Genomic DNA, 17569 nt, shown 5'->3' with positions numbered 1-17569 from the left:
TGTATCATTATTATTATAATAAAAGAAGAAAAGAACAAACACAGACACCTAAACATTTGGTCCTCCGATCCGCTTGAGACGATATCCAGCTAATTCCGATGATAAGCCGACAGACAAAAAAGTGAGTTTTTTCCTTTATTTTGCTTTGAAATCCTTTCAAATGTGGCCTTTGTTTGAAAAGTAAAGTTAATTCAACCTTATATCAATTTAAATTATTTCATATATAGTTGAAATTTTAATTTATATATTATATTGGCGTTGCCTTGAGTTGTTGAATTAATCATAAAAATGAAATAAATTGCTATCGCCACATCATAATATTTACAATTGATTTATTCTTATGCACACATTTCATATGTATTTATAATATATTGGTGTAGAATAGAGTAGAGTTATTCACAAAAAAAGGGTCGCTAATTATATATTTCGGGTTTCGAAATATATTTTTAAAAAACTTTATTTTTTGAATATTTATATGAATACAATTAATCTCAAGATCGAACTAATTATAAACATTAAATATCATCGAATTGTTTACAAACATCTTATTTATAATAAAATAATGCTGATACATGTTTACGTTATTTGATACAAAAATAGAATAAATGCTGATACATGTTTATGATATTTGATACAATGGTATTGTTTTAAAAATGTCCTTCAGGAATTCTTCGCATGTAACTCCTCCATCCCTAAGAATGAAAAATGACGGAGGTATTTTTCATCCTTTGTTTTCCTTCCTCTTCTAATTCGATGTCTTCTTTCTTCATTTCTTCTATTTTCTGTTTTCTTACAAACTTATATTTATATTTTCGAATTATCCAAAATATTATTAAAATTATACAAATTATTATTATTACAGTAAATAGTCCTATTGATATATGGCTTTGCGGATTATGAATTTCATGGATTGGTTTTATATTCTTAGCAATGTTATTAATTTCATATAATTTATTAAAATCTATATTAGTTAAATTAGGAGATTTATAAATTTGATTATTCAAAAATTTAAAGTTTAATTTCGGTAATATTATTGATTTCCCTTTTTTAATTTGTACATTGGTTGAGAAAATTTCACTTCCTACTTGAATATTACAATGTTTTGGAATTTTTATAAGTGATGGATACATTAATTTAAAATAGCGATCTGATACACATTTAGAAATTACATCAGTTTCTAAATTTGGAATCACTAAAAGTTCATTATTTGTTACTTGTTCCAATATTGTTTCTTGAAGATTAATTTCACTAATAACACAATTTTTACCGGAATGTCCATTTAGCAGTTCAATAGTACAGTTATCTTGTAATTTGAAAGTTTCTTTACAATAATATTTTCTTCTAATTCGGGGCATTCTTCTTTGATGAAAGTAACTTCTTTTTGACTTCTGACAAGTAAGGTTGCGGAGGGATAAATATTGTATGGTTTTGAATTACGGGGTATAAATGGAAAAATTCATAGGTTTTAGGTTTAAGGATTGGAACATGGGTAGCAAAAATTATTTTAGATTTGGAAAAGGTTACTTGTGAACCAAGAAAGAGATAATATGTCAAAATATTATTAAATTTTGGTATTTGTTCTTTATTATAAATGGTACTTAAATATTTTATCATTTCTAAAATTTCTTGGCTTGATATAACTGAACTATGAATTGTATTTAATTTAGAAAACGTTATTGCATTCTCGATATTATCAATTAGTGTAATTAAACTCTGACAATCCAGATTAATTTGTGCAATTGTACTTTGAAATGTTATAAAATAGTTCAAAGTTATTATTTTATTTTCAATTGAAATGTGAAATTTCTCTATATTATCAAAAAGTTTCCATTGATTATCCCATAGAGTCGTAATCGACTTGTTATAATGATCAATTAATTTTTTATGTAATGATATTTGTAAATTAACTTCGTGAATTATTTGTTTCTGATTTTGTTGTAGAACATTTATAGCGTTATTATATCTTTCTTCATCATCCGAATCTAAAGTTCCAAAAAGCCATTTATCTATTTTGCCTACAGCATTATTTATTAATCCTCTTTTTAATCTTAAATGTGGATAAATATTTTCTGATTTTTTATCTAAAGTGTTAATTAAAATTTCTGTTCTACTCAAAGATTGTTCAGCTAAGTTATGGTATGAAATAGGATTTGTTGCGTTCGCTTGAGATAAATTATTTCTTAAGTTATAATAATATTGTTTTAAATTATTGATTTGTTTATGAATGAATTCTAAATCTATATAGTAGATGAAAGTATGTTTAGTATATATAAGATTACTAGTTCCTAAATTGATAGGTAATAATAAGTTATTTACATTTGTAACTGTTATGTCTTCCGTCTTGATCGTTTTGTAAAGTAATAGTAACATTAATACTATTGTCGGCTTCATTATCTGTAACAATTTTTCTGTTTTAATTTTTTGGTTTTCTAATTATATTTTTATGATATGTTCCTTTGTTTGTTTCTAGTAATATGCCAGAATCTTTTACAATTTCGGCTTTTTTGAATTTAGGTAGTTTCTTGTCTCGAAATTTTGTTTTTATGTAGGCTATGTTCTGATTTTCATAGGATAAGGGATCATTTCTATTTTCGTTTCTCTTATTAATTATTTTTTCTTTAATGTTAGCATTTCTATCTTTAATTTTTTCATATAATAATTTGGAGGTTTCTTTGTGATTTTGTATGTAATTAGATATTATTAAATGATCGTCTAAATCGAATGGATCAGGGTTATTTATAAGGCCTTTAATAATTTCAAATGGCGTGAATTGTGTTACCGAATGAATTGAATTGTTATATGCTAATATTGAGTGTTTTATCAATTGATCAGGAGTCAAATCGTTATTATTTTCTTTTATGCACCTAAAATGTTCGATTAAACTGGAATGAAAACGTTCAACAGGTGAATTAGAATTGCTATTTTTAGACGTGGTATAATGTAACTCAATTTTGTGTAATTTACAAAAGTCTTGAAGGTCGTTATTCTTGAACTCTGAACCACAATCAGCTGTTATTTTATAGGGTAATCCATGATGAGTAACGTAATTTAATATGTTATCAACAACTGAAGTTCCATTCATACTTGACATTGAATATGCTTGACCGTAAGAGAAATAGATACATTTTCTCGTTATTGTTGAATATGAAAGATTTAATATCTTAATAACATTGATATATTAAATCAAATTTAATTGAAGGGTCTATATTATATTTAATCATTTAACACATTTCACAATTATTAATAAAGTTTTCTACATCTTCTGAACTCATAGGTTTGTTTTGATTAATTTACTTATATCTATTTTATTTTTGCACCAATTATAAGTTTTGTGCCAATTATAATTTTCGTTAATTAGTTTTTTATCTTCTTTTGAATAATTAAAATTGTGAATTTCATATTGATTTATTTTAAATGGTTGAGCTTTAAGGGTTTCATTTAAAGTTATAGGTATTGTTTTAAATGATTCATTTGTGTTATACTGATTATAATTTGAATTTTTATATTATTTTCTTTTCCCATTAGTTGAATAAACAAAGTTATGAATTATATTATTAAATTTCTTATATATACTCTAATTAATAATAACTTTTTATTATTATAGTTTCTAAAAGTTTACTAATTTAATTTTTATGTTTTACTTATAATAATAATAAAAAATAAGAAAGTTCTTTGCATAAAAATCCATTTTATAATTTCTTGAATTGCGTACCATTTCATTGAATGATAATATCTAATTTTCCAAAATAGTTCTTCAATTAAACTTTCATTTAGTATAGCATTTAATTTTCTATTGAAATATTTTGAACTTATTCCATTATTATTTCTATCAAATTCTTTGTTAATTGTTTCATAATTAATCTCAACCTCGTCATTTTCATTATTTATTTCTCTTTTATCAATGATATTACTTTGATTTTGTATATTCAATATATTTGTATTTAATTCAGGTTTTATAACATAACATTCTTTTTCTAATATATCATTATCTATTTTCATAACATCATTTATATCTTTTTCGTCCCTTGTCATATTATTATTTATTTCATTTATTTCTCTGTTTAATTCTAGTACATTTTCTTTTACTTCAATTTCATTATCATTTTCATTCATTTTTAATTCATCTAATTCCGTATATTGTAATTCTACATTTAATTCCACTTTATCAAATAATTCTACTTCTAATTCCAATTTTGTATCATTATTCGTTTCTCCTACCATTATAATATTTTCTTCTGAATTCTTTTCCGTTACATTTAATTTATCTTCTTCTTCTTTATCAAATAGTTTACTAAGATTTAGTTCTACTTGTTCATTTATTTCTTTACAATGATTTAATTCTGATTCTTTTATTTTTATCAATTTTTGAAATTTTGGTGATGAATTATTAGATGTAAAATTTATTTCAATTATTTTTTCACTAGGTTTTGACTCGTTAGATTCTATAAAATTTTCAAAATATGTTAATGCATCATTAGGAGTAAAATTTATTTCTTCTGTGTTTAATTCTTTTTCCCGAGGCTCTTTCCGAAAATTTACGATTCGATTATTATCTTCGTCGGACTCAAATAAATGGTGAAAATCAATTATTTCTTCTTCTTTTTCTTCTTTATTTTTGTAATTATTATTATATAGTTCTTCGGATGTAAAATTTGGATTATTTCGTGATTTGAAATATTTGTATTATTATTATTATTATTATTTATACGTCTACTAGGTCTGTCGGAAAAATTTCTCGATGTCGTTGACATCGGTTCAGGTCTAGGTATACGATTTACAGGTATTTGGTTCGGGCGAAAAACATTTTTCTTAGGACCAAATACTTGCGCATTCGTTGGGTAATTTTGTCTTCTTTGCGGTATTGGATTTACGTTTATAGGTTGACTAGGGAAATTATTGTTATTATTATTATTATATCTTTCATTATAATAGTTGTTATTATTATATCTATCATAATTATTATTATTAGGTTGTCGGTAGAAAGAATTATGATTATGTTGATTGTTTCTATTATTTCTTGATGGATTCATTTGAACATTGTTATTATTATATTTAACTTTAGGTTCGTAAAATTGACCATAAAGAAATTCTCAAATTCGTCTACATAAGCCATAGCGTCTTCCAGAGAGTTAGGCTTTTTTAAGTACATATTATTACGTATAACGCCTGAACATCCCGCAATAAAGGTATTCAAAGCTGTTTTCTCACAGTGATTAATTTGACATCTTTTATCGATTTCTCCTAAGTTTAAATTATTACTAATAATTTGTATAGTTTGACTTTTCAATAATTGCAATCTATTACCAAATGCTATTAAATTTTCATTTTTAAATGGTCTCGTTCTCGTTAATTCTTGCAAAATACAATCCAAATCGCGCCTATCTGCAAAACACTGAATCAACGCTTCTTTTAATTTAAACCATGTATTCAACTCAATTCTATTTCCCACCATTAACTCGGCTTTATCTATTAATTTTTCTTGAATACATTCTAATACGTGATTATTAATGTCTTGATCATTATAAATTGAATACGTCTCTATTAGGTTTTCACATCGATTTATAAATTTATTTAAAGTATTTTTATTTCCGTCGTAAGGTTTAATATTCTCTAACTTTAATTTGAATAAATCCCAATTTAGGGTTTTTGGGCTTGACGTTGCCATTTTTATATATTCTGATTTATCTTTTAAGTTTAATTCACTAAATGTATTTAATAATTTATCAAAACGTTCATAAAATTATATATTCAAAATTATGAAATTATCTCTTCCTTATTCAAAGTTCTGATAAGGATGGATAATAAAAAGGAATCAAAATAATAGGGAAACTTGGCACTTACAGCTTGTCTGAAGTCCTGTCCCTCGTTGAATACGTAGATCTAGTGCTGAGGTACTGAGGTACTTAGCCGGAACTTTATCGCACTTTGCGTAAACTCGCGACCGCACTAATCCGAATGACTGCGCCAATTATATATTTCGGGTTTCGAAATATATTTTTAAAAAACTATTTTTGAATATTTATATGAATACAATTAATCTCAAGATCGAACTAATTATAAACATTAAATATCATCGAATTGTTTACAAACATCTTATTTATAATAAAATAGTGCTGATACATGTTTACGTTATTTGATACAAAAATAGAATAAATGCTGATAGATGTTTATCATATTTGATACAATGGTATTGTTTTAAAAATGTCCTTCAGGAATTCTTGGCATGTAACTCGCTTTCGCCGGTATATTTTATTTACGATTTTATACCTAACACGAATTATCAGTTTAGTTTTTTTGTTAGAATTCTTGGTGTTGTACTGCGTTCATATTACACTGTTGCCAACAATTTGAATTTCGCACAAAGATTATTATTGCATCATTTTCAAATTAAAATGGCTGAAGATCTATTTAAAACCTTAATTAAAAAACGAGGTGTTCTTAAAGGAAAAGTTTCTGTTTTTAGCAATAAAATTACAAAATTACAGGAAAGTTTTTTGAATGAAGAAAATATTTCGGAACAAACTATTATTGAATTAGAAGATAGAATCGGTCAGATTAGTGATATTAGTAATGAGTTTGATAGTATTCAGAGTCAAATTGAAATGGAAATTTTAGATGATGAATCCAAGTTTATGGAACAATTAGCTCAACGAGAGCAGTTCTTACAAAATTTTTATGATTCATTTGCGTCAGCAAAACATTTATTGAATCAATTAAAACCAGCTAATAATAGTAACAGTAATCATAATTCCGATAAGAATTCGAGTATTTCAAGCAAAAATTGTAATTCTCCTGCAGTAAAATTGCCAGACATAAAATTACCTACATTTAGTGGGTCTTCAAATACCTGGCTTGAGTTTCGAGACACGTTTACCGCATTAATAAACGACAACCCTTATATTGATGATATAAATAAATTTCACTATTTAAGGGCTTTGAAATTTCTGCAGGAACGTATAAGGTTGCATGGGATTTGTTATGCAAACGATATGATAATAAAAAAGCATTGATATACAATCATTTAGATGCATTGTTCGGTTTAGAAAAAATTGTTAAAGTCTCATCTTTTAAATTAAGAAATCTCTCAGATACAGTCTCCAAACACTTGAGGGCTCTTAACAGTCTTAAACTTCCCACAGATCAGTGGGATATTCTAATTTTACATTTAATGGCCAAAATTTTGGACGATGGATCTGTCAGTAAATGGGAGGAATACAAGTCTAAAAAAGATTTGCCTTCTCTTGAGGATATGTATGAATTTTTAAGAAGTAGATCAGACTTGCTAGAGCGATTAGATTTGAACAAACTTGAACAGGGATCCAAGTCAGGGAAAACCAGGGGCTTACTTTCTGCCGATTCAGAAAATAATTCACATGAAAACAAAACATCTTTTCAAGGTTTCAAGTGTGCCATATGCAGTGGCGATCATAGAGTGTTTATGTGCGACAAATTCAAGGCAATGTCTGTGCTAAATCGCATGGAACAAGCCAAAAGACTAAGTTATGCTTAAACTGTCTTCGAAGTGGCCACAAAACCAACCAATGCAGATTGTATGCTTCATGTAAAACATGTAAGGGTAAACACAATACTCTTTTACACATAGAAAACAAAAATCAAGCAAATCAAAATATAAATCAAGAAAATGTTTCCCTAACTACAAGTTCGGAACATTTTCAAATTCTGTTATCCACTGTAGTAGTAGATGTTTTAAACAGTTATGGTTAGGTGTCTAATCTAATATCTTTCAACTAAATGTTAAGTTTCCTTAAACATAAAATCTAAGCATAATGTAAAAATACTAAAATAAAAAAAATAATTTGTAAAATAGGATTCAATTTTGCTCAGAGAAATTCAACATGCCCCCTCAAAAATGAATCCCTTAGATAAAAACAAACTTGTAAAAATACAGTCTCCATAATAATATTTTACAACTAAAATCCTAAGTATTAAGTACTCCTTACATTTCTTACAATATTATCTTTACTTGAATAAAAACCGTAATGACCCTTCTCTCAACGTAGTCCATCAACTTATATGACTCTACCTGGTCCAACATTTGTTGCTTAAGGGTTTAAGGGAAAACCCAACATCTTATGGGAAAACCTTACCAGACCAATTTACAATAGTGTTACAAAAAAAATTAATCGGTTAATGGGATGAGAGGTCTAGAATTAAGAGTGGCCTCCACCTGAATGCATAGGGTGGTAAAATCTTCCAAAGACAAGCAGTTTTGACCCATCACTCTTTTTAGATGATATTTGGCCGATTTCATAGCCAACTCCCACAAACCACCCATATGCGGGCTGTTCGCAGGGTTAAAATGCCACCGAATTCCTTGTGTGTCACAAAATGTAGAAAATGAATTGTCTTGTTCTAATGTTTTTAGGAACAATCGCAAATCATTGTTTGCTCCAACGAAACATCTCCCATTGTCAGAATATATATCACTGCATAGACCGCGCCGTGAAACAAATCTTTTGAGGTCGTTTAGAAACGAATTTGCAGTTAAATCAGTTGCTACCTCTAAATGCACAGCCTTGGTAGTCATGCAAATAAAAATACACAAATATGACTTTATAAATTTTCTATTTCTGTGCTTAACTTCCTTGACCGAAAATGGCCCCGCGTAATCGACGCCACTGCTTAAAAACGGTCTAGCTTGTGCGAAGCGTACGCTAGGTAAGTTTCCCATTTCTTCATTGTAAGAGCGAGGCTTTACTCGAAAGCAAGTTATACATTGATGCAAAATCTTTTTGACAATTTGTTTACCCCGCAATGGCCAAAAGTTGTTTCTGAAAGAGGCCAAAGTTGCTTGAGCACCAGCGTGTAATAATAATGTATGCTCTCTTTCGATTAGAAGGCGCGTGACGTGACCATTATGAGGTATGACGTAAGGGAATTTTTTGTCAAATGAAAAGTTTGAATTGACAATTCTCCCCCCTACCCGCAATAAATGATCGCTATCTAAAAATGGGTTTAAAGTTAACAATTTTGAATGAGCGTTTAGCGGTTTATTTTTAATTAAACATTTTATTTCTTCCGCAAAATGCACTGATTGCGTTGCCCTTATAATACTTTGTTTTGCCAGTTTTAATTCGTGCACTGTGAGTTTTGTACCGTATATTCTATCATGTTTTGCACGTAATGTGTTACCTTTAAATCGTAAAATCCACGCCATGACTCTGTTTAATTTGTCGAAATTAGAATATCTCTCGAATATCGTACTATCAGTAAAAAATTATTATTCGTGACCGGTTGATTAGGATTGCTTAGAAAGAATGGCCCGTTCCATCACATGTCGCATTCGACCAGCTGACTGGGTGGTGATCCTCTCGAGATGATGTCAGCCGCGTTATGTTCGGATTTTACATGTTGCCAATTTTCGATTTTGGATTTTCCTTGTATGTCCGCTACGCGGTTTGCTACAAATGTTTTTAAAAGTGCGGGTTCCGTATTTAACCACCATAAAACGATGGTTGAATCAGTATAATAAAAAATGTTAGATATACGACAAGTAAAAGCCTCCATGAGCTTAGCTGTCAGATTCGTTGCTAATAAAGCTGCGTTTAGCTCCAAGCGTGGCAACGTGACAACCTTTAAAGGTGCTACTCTTGATTTAGCACAAATTAAACGTACAGAGCATTGTCCGGAGTTATCTACAGTTCGTAGGTATGAACACGCACCATACGCGATAGTAGATGCATCGCTGAAAGTGTGAATTTCAATAACATTGGCTTTGGGAACTGTTATTTGTCTAGGAATTTTAATTGTAGCCAAAATAGGTAATTCCCTTTGTAAATGAATAAACTCTGAAATTATTGGTGAAGGAGCAATTTGATCCCAATCTACTTTGTGCTGCCAAAGTTTTTCCATGATAACTTTGGCTTTAACAATTACTGAACCGACCAAGCCCAATGGATCGAATAACTGAGCAATTACGGAGAGTATTTCGCGTTTTGTGAAATTGTTATTTTCAATTTGTATTGAATCTGTGCTGAAATGTAGCGTGTCTGATTGAGAGTTCCAGATAAGCCATAAAGTTTTTGATTGGTCATCGGTTGATAGATAATGATCTGGTAGATCTGAAATGTTGTTAATATCGTTGAAAATGTTTGGTTTGTTAGTTTTCCACTTCCGAACAGGAAAGGATCCACTTTCTAAAATGTTGGTGATGTTTTGCCTCAAAATTTGTGCATTTTCAATGGTGTCTGTACCAGTGATGAGGTCATCAACATAAAAATCGCGAGTTATTACTTGTGATGCTACTGGGTACTTTTTACTGTTTTCTAAAGCGAGTTGGTGCAAGCATCGTATAGCAATGAATGAAGCTGGAGCTGTGCCGTATGTTACGGTGTTTAATGTGTAGACTTCTAGAGGCAGGTTTGGATCCGAACGCCACATAATTCGCTGTAAATCACGTTGCTCTTCTACAATTTCCACCTGCCGGTACATCTTCTCTATGTCCGCTACCATTGCTACATTGTGTTGTCTAAAACGAATGATGATAGCAAAAAGATCTTCCTGTATTGTAGGACCCACCATGAGCGTATCATTCAACGAAATACCGTTTCCTATTTTGGCGGATGCATCGAACACCACTCGTAGTTTAGTGGTTGCACTATCCTTCACGACACCATGATGTGGTAAGTAAAAAACTCCCTTTCCATCCACTTCCGTTGCCCACGTCGGCACCTTGGTCATGTGCCCGAGTTTTTCATATTCCCTCATGAACTCCGAATATTGTTGACGTATGACTGTGTCATTGATCAGTTTACTTTCTAATTTGTGAAACCTTTTAATCGCATTCATCTTCGAATTCCCCAAATCGCCTACACCTTCGCGAACTGGCAACGTCGCACGAAATCTGCCAGTTTCGGTCCGCTGAATTGTTTTTAGGAAATGTTCTTCGCATTGTTTTTCTTCGATCGTCCGTTTGGTTTTGTTATCGTCTTGGTATTCCTCGATTTTCCAAAATTTCTCAATTGCGTTTTCAAGCGTAGTTGTGATTAAATTACACGATATGGTATTACTACTGTTATTTTGAATTGAATAATTTTGATATATGGGTCCCGATATGACCCATCCAAATAATGTTTTCTAAAGTATCGGTTTACCGTCGCCGAGCTTAAATTGCCCATCCGCTAAAATGTCCCAAAAGACACCTGCGCCTAAGAGAATATCCAGTTTGGCGGATTTATCGAATTCAGGATCCGCAAGAGTAATGTGTTTCGGTATATTTAAATGTTGACAATCGATTTTGAAGTTTGGAATATTACCCGCTATTTGGTTTATAACTAAAAATGTAGCATTTTGTTGAAAAGAATTGTTTTCTCTTGAAATTATATCAATATTTAATTGCTCTGTGATATTAGTAGTAACCTGATTAACACCGATCACTGGTAAGTTTATTTTGGTAGTACCGATATTTAATTTTCGCGCAAGGTCAGAGGTTATTAGATTTGATTGAGAACCCGAGTCTAACAATGCACGTGCTTTGATTAAATTGCCTGATTTGTCTTTGAGGAATACAGCCGCTGTGCTAAGAAGAACATTTTGTTTTTCATTATTTAGATGATGTGTGATTGATGAGAGTTGGATAGTTTCTTGAGGTGCGTCTGTGTTTTGTTTATTTTCAATTGCCAAATGTGTGTTTGTGGCTAATGAAGGATTGCTGTGATTTTGTGTTTGAATGTTGTCATGTTTAGCTAGTTGGTTTTGTGTATCATGATGTTGAATATTGTCTCGATGAATTAGTGTGTTATGTTTCTTTTGACAAACCTTGCAGGTTCCACGAGTGCAAGAATCTGACCTATGATCACCTCTGAGACAAAGCATAATTTTAGTTTAATTACCTCGTTTTGTCGCGTTGAACTTGGTAACTTAAGGAATTTTTTACATGAATAAATGTAATGATCTTGGTCTTTGCAATAAGCGCATTGCGCCTGCGTGACGGCACATGTGATTGTTTGACCTTCACCCCGTGAGGGATATTTAGAATTAATTTTGTTTGTTTGTATACTGTTATATGCATTTTTGTGCATGTGATTATAATAGTTAGATTTTAACATGGTTTGCTGATTATCAGTTTTTTCTTTGCTTTCTAAATATTCACAACGATTTACTAAAAAGTCGAGAAATTCTGACAATGGTGCAGGTTCTCTTTTATTTTGTAAATGTAAATGTTCATGCCAACGTTCCCTAGTGCGTGCGTCTAGTTTAATTTTTAATAGTTGAATTAATAGGCGATCCCACGAATCAGTTGGTTCACCTAGAGCTTTGAGTGAAGTAATTAGTTGTTTGAATGTGTCAGTTAAATTTCTTAAAAAAGGAGCTGATTCCTTAGTAATTACTGGCATGTTAAATAATTCTTCTACATGTTTGTCTATAATAATTTTTTTGTTTTCAAATCGTTCTCGCAATATACGTAAAGCTACTAAATAATTCTCATCTGTCAACTCAAGTTGCTGAATTAATTTTTCTGCCTCACCCTTAAGTCGGCCCTGTAAATAATACAACTTTTCTACTTGAGATAACTGCTGATTCTGGTCAACTAATGCCTGAAATCTTTGAATGAAAAATACCCATTTTTTTTATCACCATCAAAGATAGGTAAGTCAATTGGTGGCAGTGTAATTTTTGAATTTACAGTAACACTATTGTTGAACAAATTATTTTGACTAGCTACATTATGACTAGCTGTTATTCTGGCTTGTATGTTGCTGTGAAACTCTACAATTTTATTTTTAGCGCCGGCTTGTGCTTTGAAGAAGCTGTTTTCGAATGTTTCACGATATTCTGAATTAGTTGTACACTTTTCTAGCGATTCTATTCGTGACTGAACTTGTTCGAAATGGTTGAAAATACTCGATACGTGGTCTAGACGTGATTCTAATTCTAATAAATCGGATTCGTTGGCTCGTTTAATGAAATTTATAAACCTATTCAGCTTTTCGATAACTACATCGCGTTGCTCTTTTAACTCTAGCAAAATATCGGTTTTGTCCGATTTCGATTGATCTACTTTTGACACATTTACTTCATTTTCTCCTGCTAACATTGTGATGTTTTGTGAGAACCGACTAAATGAAATGAACTAGTTTGCAGTAAAATACTTTAGAGATTCAGAATGAAATAATATCGATTTTAATGATTTGAAATCCCTATGCATGCAGATGATAAAATGGATCAAACTTACGGTTTGGAAGAATAAATGATTTGCACTACACTTTTCAGCCTGTGATTGTCTGATTGTTGTAAGTACTGTCTTGAATTGTTGAATCAGCGTGAACTGTTGCCGCTGCTTTTACACTAAATTCGCTCGAAGAGACCAAAATGGTTGGATATCTTGATTGAAAATGTTTTAAAGTGAACTGTATACAATGTGAGAAGCACAATAAAACGATTTGTTTCGATTTTCACTTTATTGTACAAATGCTTTGTGAGCCTGAACAAAAAACGCTGTTGGCCTCGTGGCTTCTTGATGATTGATGTCTGTCTTCTTCTGCGCAAGCCCGGTTACTCTAGGTAGGCGCATGTGCCAAGTTCAGTAGCACACTCAACATAATTTAAATATATACATTAAATGGTTAAACAACATCGGCTATCTGCTGATCTGTAGGCATATAAATTAATTTGATTAGTCCCTTTTCTACTTTATCACGAGAATAGTGATATTTTATATCGATATGTTTCGATCTTTTGTGACTTGATGGATTATTTGCAATACTTATGCATCCATTGTTATCTTCATATATTATTATAGGACCTGATATAATTATTTTTATACTCTCTGCTAGTGATCGCAACCACAGAGCTTCTCGTGCAGCCTCATACAAAGCCATATATTCAGCTTCTGGAGTAGAGCCTGCCACGGAAGTCTGCCGCTTCGTAGCCCAACAGATAGTACAATTTTCGTATAATTTAAAAAGATACTTTTTCTATCATTAATATCACCCGCCCAATCAGCATCAGCATATCCACTTATTATATTTTTATAATGACTTCTAGTATATACTAATTTTAAATCGATTGTGTCCTTTAAATATCTTAAGATTCTTTTTAAATATTGCCATAATTTAATATTATTTTTGTTCATATATCTACTAACAATATTGACTGAAAAACTCAGATCTGGGCGAGTACAAATCATTAAATACATCAAACAACCAATAATACTTCGACATGGCTTATTACAATTTTTATCTAAATTTAAAGCTTCATAATCTATTTTGTTTTCAAGAGGACTATTTTCTGGATCACAATCTTGCATCTTAAATTTTTCTAGAACTAATTTTACATACGCACTTTGATCTAATGTTATGACTGACTCTGTTCTGGAAACTCTTATACCTAGAAATAATCTTATTTCTTTAAGATCTACCATTTGAAATTTATGCATTAAATATTCTTTTAAACTATTCATCGTATCTTTATTCAGAGTGGCAATAACAAGATCATCAACATATAGTACGACATAAATATTTCTGGAAATATCCCCCAAATCTAAGATATAAATGCACCGATCTACTGGAGAATTTTGAAAATTCATTGATTTTAAAGTTTTGTCAAATACCTCAAACCAACACCGGGCTGCCTGCTTCAAACCATAAAGTGCTTTGTTTAATTTACAGACCTGACCCTTTTTACATTGAACGCCCTCAGGTACTCTCATAAAAATTTCTTCTTTTAATTTGCCATTCAAAAATGCTGTTTTTACATCCATATGGTGTAGTAACAGATTATTCTGGTTGGCAAAAGCGACTAAAACCTCTTGCTACTAAACGAGCTTTATATTTACACTACCAAATTCATTATTCTTAATTGTAAATACCCATTTACCGTCTACAATATTTTTATCAGTAGGTCTTGGTACTAATGTCCAAGTATTATTTGTATCAAGTGAATTAAGTTCACTTTCAATAGCTTGTTCCCATTGAACTCTATCCGGCCTATTTTTAATTTCATCAAATGACTTCGGTACAGCACTTATTATTATTTGAGCTGATAACATACATTCTTCTGGACTACCAGATTCATCATATGATATTTTAGGAAGACCTCTGATCCTTTCACTCCTCCGACGACTGGCGTCAAAATCACTATTTTCTATTTCTAATCATGGAAATTTATTTCTGGGATCACAGAGTACATCTGATTTCTCATTATCAGATTCATTACCTGGTTTATCATTACCAGTTTTACATACACTATCTGATTTCTCAATATCAGATACATTATCTGATTTATCATCATCAGATTTATATACACTATCTGATTTCTCAATATCAGATTTATTTAAACTATCTGGTTCATCATTACCAGATTTATTTTCCATCACTGAAAAACTTCAAATGAATCAGTTTCATCTGCGGAACCCTTATTTGTTCTGTCAGATTTTATACCTGGCCGAGACACCATATAATTTGTCTCGTCCACAATAACATCCCTTACAACGGCATGTTTATGAGATTCTATATCCCATACTCTGTAACCATTTGGTTCATAACCAACCAGTACACCTTTCCAAGATTTATTATCGAATTTAGTTTTATTGAGTTTATCATGTACATATACAGTAGAACCAAATACTTTTAAATATTTAAACAAAGGCTTTTTGCTATGCCACAACTCATAAGGTGTCTTCATTATTTTTAATGCTCTACTCGGAATAATATTTATCAAGTTGCTGTTAAAACTGCATCACCCCAGAAAACTTTATCTAAACAAGATCCAGCATCATTGACCGAGCTTTTTCTGTAATTGTTCTAACCATACGTTCAGCAGCGCCATTTAATTGAGGAGTTCGCGGAACTGTTAAATGATAAGTTATGCCTTTATTTTTACAGTAATCTTTCATATCATTTGATAAATATTCTCTACCCTTATCTATGTATAAGTAATTTAATTTGAGATTGAAATGGGATTCACTTTTTGCGACAAAATCTTTAAATACTGAAAACACCTCTGATTTATGTTTAAGCAAATATACTACACAATAATGAGTATAATGATCAAGAAATAAGACAAAATAATTTTTATCATTTAGTGCCGTCGGAGTGATTGGACCACATACATCAGAATGTACAATAAACAATGGTCTTCTTACATGATCTCGATTTTTAACTTTATTGAAAGGTAATCGAATTTGCTTGCCATTAATACAAGCTTCACATATCTTATCAATCGGATTAATATCTTTTATTTCTTCTTCGAAATCGTCTATCATATTATGTATCTTTAATTTTACAAATTTATCCTTACTTACATGACCTAATTTCTTATGCCAAATGTCATAATTTATTTTCTTATTGTCGAGTATTTTGACGACAGAATTTATTTCGTAATTTTCAATAGTAAAGTTTATTTGCGTCAAACTATTTAGTGGCTTACCTTGCATGATAAGTGTACCATTTTTACTTATCTTTACTCCATGCTGATCGAACAAGATGACCATGCCTGACTTTTGGAGCTTGGAAACCGACAGTAGATTGTATGGGACTTCTGGACTGTAAAGAACTTCTCCAATTGTCACCTTTACGTCTTTGTTGGTTGTCACATTAATTGAACCTCGTTTGGTTGCTGAAATGTACTGCTCGCTCTTGGCAACCAAAATTTTAATTGGTGTTTCAAGTGGCTCAAATGTTCTGGCGATGTCTTCTCTGTTTATAATATGATCGGATGCCCCGGAATCTAGCAAGAAAACAATTTTATTTTCATTTGTTTCAATTAATTTATTTCCACCAGCCATAAAAGTGATAGCTTGCGAATTCGGTTCCACTGATTGAGCAATTTGAGCAGCCTTAGTTGTTGTTCGTTCGTTGTACTCTTGGTTTTTCTTAAAGTAAATGCAATCTCTTCTTATATGTCCTATGCGGTCACACTGATAGCATTTTGTTTTATTTTTACTTTTAAAAGAGTTTTTAAAATTCTTGGATGGCTTGTGACCATTCTTAAATTTTGATTTTCCATTATAATTTGATCTCCGGAAGGGAAATTTCTTTTCACTCGATTTATCACTATTTTCGGCAACTAATATTTTTGTACTAGTATCACGATTTTGTCCTTTCACTTTAATTTCGTGATTCAATAAACGCGATTTTACAAAGTCTAAATCTAGTTGATCTTCACGTAATGTTTCGATTGCAATAGACACTGCTTCATACGATGATGGAAGTGTTTTTAATAAACTAAGTACTTTACCTGCTTCATCTATTATTGATCCAGACGCTAGCAGATCATTTACGTACGTATCAAAAATTGAAAAGTGTTCTCTTAGTGGCATATCAGGCGCTAATTTTAATTCTGAAAGTCTTTGATTCATCATCATTTGTGTTGGAAGACTTTTTTGATCATATACAGAATCTAATTTTTTAAAAATATTCTTAGCATATGTCACATCCGTAAAATGAAGCAGCGAGTCCGCCAAAAGCGAACCGACAATACTATGGGCAACGTCATTCTTTTTATTCCATTTATCATTTGGAAACACAGGAATTTCTTCGTCAATAATGCTGAGTATATGGTGCTCTTTCAACAGTAGGCGCACTCTCTTCTTCCAAATTCTATAATT

General features: G+C 30.9%; 2 protein-coding genes across 2 annotated transcripts; both read right to left on the bottom strand.

Moving 5' to 3' along the window:
* Positions 1-441: 441 nt before the first annotated feature.
* Positions 442-13331, bottom strand: LOC130899848 (uncharacterized). The gene is made up of 2 exons (XM_057810000.1): positions 13196-13331; positions 442-2394 (listed from the first exon to the last, which is right to left on the bottom strand). Exon 2 carries the CDS (start codon positions 2389-2391, stop codon positions 1342-1344), a length of 1050 nt encoding a protein of 349 aa, XP_057665983.1. The 5' UTR covers positions 2392-2394; positions 13196-13331; the 3' UTR covers positions 442-1341.
* On the bottom strand, positions 9292-13057 carry LOC130899884 (uncharacterized). Its single transcript, XM_057810052.1, has 3 exons — positions 12686-13057; positions 10255-10881; positions 9292-9927 (listed from the first exon to the last, which is right to left on the bottom strand). The coding sequence occupies exons 1-3, from the start codon at positions 13055-13057 to the stop codon at positions 9292-9294; spliced, it is 1635 nt and encodes a 544-aa protein (XP_057666035.1).
* Positions 13332-17569: the final 4238 nt, after the last annotated feature.

The sequence above is a fragment of the Diorhabda carinulata genome, chromosome 12, assembly GCF_026250575.1.
Source record: "Diorhabda carinulata isolate Delta chromosome 12, icDioCari1.1, whole genome shotgun sequence".
In the NCBI taxonomy this organism is placed as follows: domain Eukaryota; kingdom Metazoa; phylum Arthropoda; class Insecta; order Coleoptera; family Chrysomelidae; genus Diorhabda; species Diorhabda carinulata.
Note: the sequence above shows the minus strand (reverse complement) of the source record. Positions and strands in the feature narration are given on the sequence as shown.